Source organism: Chiloscyllium plagiosum, unplaced genomic scaffold (assembly GCF_004010195.1).
Source record: "Chiloscyllium plagiosum isolate BGI_BamShark_2017 unplaced genomic scaffold, ASM401019v2 scaf_14164, whole genome shotgun sequence".
Lineage (NCBI taxonomy): Eukaryota > Metazoa > Chordata > Chondrichthyes > Orectolobiformes > Hemiscylliidae > Chiloscyllium > Chiloscyllium plagiosum.
The window spans coordinates 46183-52732 of record NW_025214890.1 but is presented as its reverse complement, the minus strand read 5'-3'; the positions used below and the strand labels follow the sequence as shown (position 1 = coordinate 52732).

General features: G+C 62.4%; 1 protein-coding gene across 1 annotated transcript in view; it reads left to right on the top strand.

Moving 5' to 3' along the window:
* Nucleotides 1–936: 936 nt before the first annotated feature.
* LOC122548066 (26S proteasome non-ATPase regulatory subunit 4-like) overlaps nt 937–6550 on the top strand; it is a gene marked incomplete at its 5' end in the record, with an annotated part of 10648 nt that continues 5034 nt past the window's right edge. The window contains 6 exon segments of the mRNA XM_043686631.1: nt 937–1176; nt 2744–2858; nt 3238–3324; nt 4515–4583; nt 5320–5535; nt 5801–6057. Of these exon segments, the coding sequence (XP_043542566.1) occupies nt 937–1176; nt 2744–2858; nt 3238–3324; nt 4515–4583; nt 5320–5535; nt 5801–6057 (984 nt within the window).

The window sequence follows — 6550 nt, the reverse complement described above, 5'->3', positions numbered from 1 at the left end:
TCTCCCTCTGTCTCCCTCTGTCTCCCTCTGCCTCCCTCTGCCTCCCTCTGCCTCCCTCTGCCTCCCTCTGCCTCCCTCTGCCTCCCTCTGCCTCCCTCTGCCTCCCTCTGCCTCCCTCTGCCTCCCTCTGCCTCCCTCTGCCTCCCTCTGCCTCCCTCTGCCTCCCTCTGCCTCCCTCTGCCTCCCTCTGCCTCCCTCTGCCTCCCTCTGCCTCCCTCTGCCTCCCTCTGCCTCCCTCTGCCTCCCTCTGCCTCCCTCTGCCTCCCTCTGCCTCCCTCTGCCTCCCTCTGCCTCCCTCTGCCTCCCTCTGCCTCCCTCTGCCTCCCTCTGCCTCCCTCTGCCTCCCTCTGCCTCCCTCTGCCTCCCTCTGCCTCCCTCTGCCTCCCTCTGCCTCCCTCTGCCTCCCTCTGCCTCCCTCTGCCTCCCTCTGCCTCCCTCTGCCTCCCTCTGCCTCCCTCTGCCTCCCTCTGCCTCCCTCTGCCTCCCTCTGCCTCCCTCTGCCTCCCTCTGCCTCCCTCTGCCTCCCTCCGCCTCCCTCTGCCTCCCTCTGCCTCCCTCTGCCTCCCTCTGCCTCCCTCTGTCTCTCCCTCCCTCTGTCTCACACTTTGGCATTTACCTCCCATTTCCCCTGTTCCCAGGCAGCACACTCCAGATGGTGACAGCCCTTGCCTCAACCGACTCCCCCGCTCCTGTTGCTCTTTGTCTCTGCGCCTCCCTGGCATCCAACCCTCCTGGTGGGCAGCGTCAGACCCCGAATCAGGTTAGACAAATTCTCCATCACCCACCCAGTGCGCTGCAAGAGGTGGGGGGGGGGCGCGTTGGTGTTAACGCTGTCAGGAATCTGCAAACCAGTTGCACATGGTCCCAGAAGCTCTCTGTGGCAGGACAGGGTCGAATGGCCTCCCCCTCCCTCCCCTCCCCACCCTTCTGAAGCAGGAAAGAGCCTTACTGGACAGGCCCGGTGAGGGTTACACGAAGGCCGTTGAAGCGAGGTTCCTTTCCCATTCTTGTCTCTTGCTCCCTCCCCACCCGCAGTGTCGACAACAGCGAGTACATGAGGAACGGAGACTTCCTGCCAACCCGGCTCCAGGCTCAGCAAGATGCCGTCAACATAGTGTGTCATTCCAAGACGCGGAGCAACCCAGAGAACAACGTGGGGCTCATCACACTCGCCAAGTGAGTGAGGCTTCTGCATCAGCCCTTCCCATCCCGGTCTCACTGTCCCTCTGCCCTGTACTCGCTCATACCCCCGTCTTACCCTCTCCCTTGCGTGTAGGATGTTTCACTTCAGTGGGGTTGCTGCGTGAATGGACGGTGTTGTTGTTGCAGCCCACAGGTGTACCCTTGCAGGAATCGGTGACGGTCCCAGAGCCCTGGTTGTAGCCCCGACGCTCTCCTGCAGCTTCAGCTGCTGCTGGTGGTTGCGATGACTTTGGTTGGCAAAGGGCCTTTGTGAAGTGCACTTGCTGTTCTACCATTGGGAGAGCGAGCCACCCGTCAGTGCCCGCTCCCTCGGCGCAGGCCCCACCCACACTGTCAGTGCCCGCTCCCTCGGCGCAGGCCCCACCCACACCGTCAGTGCCCGCTCCCTCGGCGCAGGCCCCACCCACACCGTCAGTGCCCGCTCCCTCGGCGCAGGCCCCACCCACACCGTCAGTGCCCGCTCCCTCGGCGCAGGCCCCACCCACACCGTCAGTGCCCGCTCCCTCGGCGCAGGCCCCACCCACACCGTCAGTGCCCGCTCCCTCGGCGCAGGCCCCACCCACACCGTCAGTGCCCGCTCCCTCGGCGCAGGCCCCACCCACACCGTCAGTGCCCGCTCCCTCGGCGCAGGCCCCACCCACACCGTCAGTGCCCGCTCCCTCGGCGCAGGCCCCACCCACACCGTCAGTGCCCGCTCCCTCGGCGCAGGCCCCACCCACACCGTCAGTGCCCGCTCCCTCGGCGCAGGCCCCACCCACACCGTCAGTGCCCGCTCCCTCGGCGCAGGCCCCACCCACACCGTCAGTGCCCGCTCCCTCGGCGCAGGCCCCACCCACACCGTCAGTGCCCGCTCCCTCGGCGCAGGCCCCACCCACACCGTCAGTGCCCGCTCCCTCGGCGCAGGCCCCACCCACACCGTCAGTGCCCGCTCCCTCGGCGCAGGCCCCACCCACACCGTCAGTGCCCGCTCCCTCGGCGCAGGCCCCACCCACACCGTCAGTGCCCGCTCCCTCGGCGCAGGCCCCACCCACACCGTCAGTGCCCGCTCCCTCGGCGCAGGCCCCACCCACACCGTCAGTGCCCGCTCCCTCGGCGCAGGCCCCACCCACACCGTCAGTGCCCGCTCCCTCGGCGCAGGCCCCACCCACACCGTCAGTGCCCGCTCCCTCGGCGCAGGCCCCACCCACACCGTCAGTGCCCGCTCCCTCGGCGCAGGCCCCACCCACACCAGTGCCCGCTCCCTCGGCGCTGACCCCCCCCCCCAAAGCCCGCTCCCTCGGCGTGTATAGTTTCCTCGTGGTGTCGTCCTGAATCTGATATATTGTCCAATCTCCTCTCAGCAAGGTCCGCTTTGGCCAATCTTTCCCAGCGTCCCCTCTGCCTTTCAGCCACTGTCTGTCCACCCTGTGACTCCCCTGGGTTTGAGCGTCGGAAGTAGCTGTGGCCTTGTGTGATTGTATGCGTAATTCTGAATGTGTCTTTTCTCTCTCTCCCTCTCTACCCCCACTGTCTCCCTCTCTCTGTTACTCCCTGGCTGTAGTAACTGTGAGGTGCTCACCACGTTGACCCCCGACACGGGTCGAATTCTCTCCAAACTTCACGCCGTCCAGCCCGTCGGCAAAATCAGCTTCTGCACTGGCGTCCGGGTGGCACACGTGAGTGAGAACTACCCCCAGATGCAGGACCGACCTGCATTCAGCTAGCACTTTCAGGGCATGTGCTCTCTCTGAGGGACGCGAGACCTGTGCCAGCCAGTCTGCGCACTGTAAGATCCCACAAGCCCCGACGACTGGCCAGATTCTAATCGGCGGGGAATGGCCAACGCGGTTTAGGGGATTGGCAGTGGGAACTCACTCCCACCGGGAGTGGCCGCCAGCAAAGACATGTTGAAGGAGGGGGGGCAAAGGGGGAGAGGGAGTGTGGGGATTGCTGCATGGCACTAGGCGCAGAACGGGGGGGGGAGGTCTTGCGCGAGATAGCACGGGACTTGAGTGGCCTGGTCGCCCCTGTTGAAATGTCACTCCATTTCTCCAGCTGGCCCTGAAACACCGCCAGGGCAAAAACCACAAAACCCGGATCATCGTCTTCGTGGGGAGCCCCGTGGAGGATAACGAGAAGGACGTGAGTACCCCTGAAGCCCCCACCCCGGTTTATGCGCCCCGATTCAAATCCCTCTCTCCCTTTACCTCACTGGACGGTACGATTTCGAATTGGACGCCTGATTTTTTTTTCTAACAGGAAGACTGGCTGATCTCTCCCTGGGCTCCAGGGAGTAAGCTGGGAGGTTAGTCCTTGCTGAACGTCAGCCCACCCCTCAGTGTCCCGTCCCCCCATCGCTGGGTCTGACCGTCTGCCAGAAGCCCCTAACCCAGGACTACACTCTTTCTTTCCTCGAATCCCGACAGCATGGAAACAGGCCCTTCGGCCCAACAGGTCCACACCGACCCTCCGGAGATTATCCCACCCAGACCCATTCCCCTACCTTTATTACTACATTTACCCTTAACTAACACATCCCCGGACACTACGGGACAATTGGGCGTGGCCAATTCACCCTTACCTGCACATCTTTGGATTGTGGGAGGAAACCAGAGCACCCTGGGGGAACCCAGGGAGAGAGGGAGAGGCGGGGAGAGGGGGAGACAGAGAGGCAGGGACAGTCTCTATGCCAGCACTGCGAGAGAGCGCCGCCTACTGGATGAGGCTGTGGCTGCTGGTTATTAGTCATTCCCCGCCCCACCCCCAACTCCACAGTTTTTCTCTCTCACTAGAAGCAGACAAGTTGGTTTATTGTGAGAATTTTCTGAAACACCCTGGCGATATCAAGACAGGCGCAGTAACCGACAGTCCGCGCCTCTCCCAATTGGAGTCCACCCACTATCCGATTTGATTTGCTCTTTATTGTCATGTGTACTTGAGTACAATGAACAGGGTGTAATGTCACCACACCAGGGCGCTGTCTTAGGTGCAAGCACCCGGCTGCAGAATCCAACCAATCAGCTCCCTCTTGCCGTGCCGTCTAAACTGACGTTCCCCCGTTGAGATTTGGCATTCTTGTGATTGCGTCCTGATGCCCACGAGGGCAAGAATTTGGCCGGCGTGTCAGAGAGATGGTGCGGTGTGCGAATCCCAGAGCTGCTCTGACCCAGACCGCGGGGAATAGAAGCAGGAGTAGGCCATTTGGCCCCTCGGCAATGCTGCACCACTCACTGGTGTAAAAATACACCGGGTCCAGCGAGTGTATTCTGTCACAGGCTGACAATATTTCCCTTTTATCCCCTGTCTCTCCCTCTCCCCCCTGTCCCTTGCAGTTGGTGAAATTAGCCAAAAGACTGAAGAAAGAGAAGGTGAACGTGGATATTGTGAACTTTGGTGAGGAGGTGAGTGGTGACGGTGGAGAAGGGGTTGGTGTGTGAGGAGCCGAGCTGTGGTTAGACTGACCAATGGGGGTCGGTGGGGAAGGGCTTGGGGCACTTCACTCCGTGCTGCTGCCGGGTCCCTGAATGAGGCCAGCGGGATCGGCTTTGGAGGAAGCAGCAGTCTCCAGGGCCTCACTGTGCGGTCACCACCAGGAGCTGCAGGGTAGGGAGTGGACAGTGTGCTGCTGCAAAAGCACAGCCGCTCAGGCAGTATCCGAGGAGCAGGAGAGCTGACCTTTCAGGCATAAGCCCATCATCGGGAGTGTGATGCCACATTCCTGTTCCCCCTGGGTGGGAGAACGTGACGGACGCCCACTCCCTAACTGTGTCATACCCTCCAGCCCCCTATACCCCCTCCCTATCTCGGTCACCCCCTCCAGCCCTTACACTCCCTATATGGGGCGGGGAGGGTGTGTGTGTGTGGGTTTTGGGATGGGGCAGGGGATTATATTGCCACTCGGGGCCCTGTCAGCATCTCCCCCTCCCCCGCTTGGGGCCCTGTCAGCGTCTCCCCCCGCTCAGGGCCCTGTCAGCGTCTCCCCCTCCCCCCGCTCGGGGCCCTGTCAGCGTGAGCGCCTCCCCCTCCCCCCGTGCTCGGGGCCCTGTCAGCGTCTCCCCCCGCTCGGGGCCCTGTCAGCGTCTCCTCCCGCTCGGGGCTTGTTGTGTCTCTAAGCCGCTGTCTTGCTGCTCCCTTCAGGAAGCCAACACGGAGAAGCTGACGGCCTTCATCAACGCACTCAATGGGAAGGACGGAACAGGCTCCCACCTGGTGACAGTGCCCCCCGGGCCCAGCCTGGCAGATGCCCTCATCAGCTCGCCCATCCTGGCCGGGGAGGGGGGGACCATGCTGGGTCTCGGAGCCAGCGACTTCGAGTTTGGAGTGGACCCCAGCGCAGACCCCGAACTGGCCCTGGTGAGACACAGGGAGCGGGCACTCTGGGCGGGTCAACACTGAGTGAGTGGGCCCTGAAGCATTGAGCAAGTGTTGGCACTATGGGAGCGGGCACCATGGGAGGGGCAGCACCGAGGGAGTGGGCGCTGTGGGATGGTCAGTGCTGAGGGAATGGGTGCTGTGGGAGGGTCAGCGCCGAGGGAGTGGGTTAGTGTGATGTTACCTGGCTCAGTTTTGCTGACAGTGAGATATTTGCAGTTCCCTGACTGACTGGAATTCTCCGCAGGCTCTCCGTGTGTCGATGGAGGAGCAGCGACAGCGTCAGGAAGAGGAGGCGAGGCGCGCTGCCGCTGCATCCGCCGTGGAAGCTGGAATTGTGACCCCGATGAATGAAGGTGGTGATTTGACCCCGTACCGTGCCCTCCGCTCGGATTCCTGTCAATGTCCCTCTCAGTCTATCTTCCCAGTTGGCCAGAAACAGCCGTGTGTCTGTGTGCTATTGAACCACAGGAGGCAGCACACCTGCTGCTCCTTCCCAAACTAGCCAACCGCGGAGATGGTTCCCATCGTGAACCCGCCTGTGAAAGCTGCTCACTGAGCTGATTGTACTGCAGGTGGATCCTTCCTGAACTCCCAGTGTTCCTCTTTAATTGTCGCGATGGAATGGTTCCCGTCTGGTTCGGCTGCTGTGCTGGCTGGGATTCAGGTTACTATTTCTGTCTGGGAGACGGGTGCTCAGCCTGTGTCCCAGTGATTGGGATGGAATGGTTCCCGTCTGGTTCGGCTGCTGTGCTGGCTGGGATTCAGGTTACTATTTCTGTCTGGGAGACGGGTGCTCAGCCTGTGTCCCAGTGATTGGGAGGGGGGGGCGGGCTCCAGCACAGAATTCACTTTGAGCCGCCAAGCCCAAAGACCCCCAGGCCCTGAAAATCGATCAGACGCACAGTCTGGTCTCTCTCCGTCTTTCTCTCTCTCTCCCCCCTCTCCGTGTCTCCCCCCTCTCCGTGTCTCCCCCCTCTCCGTGTCTTCCCCCTCT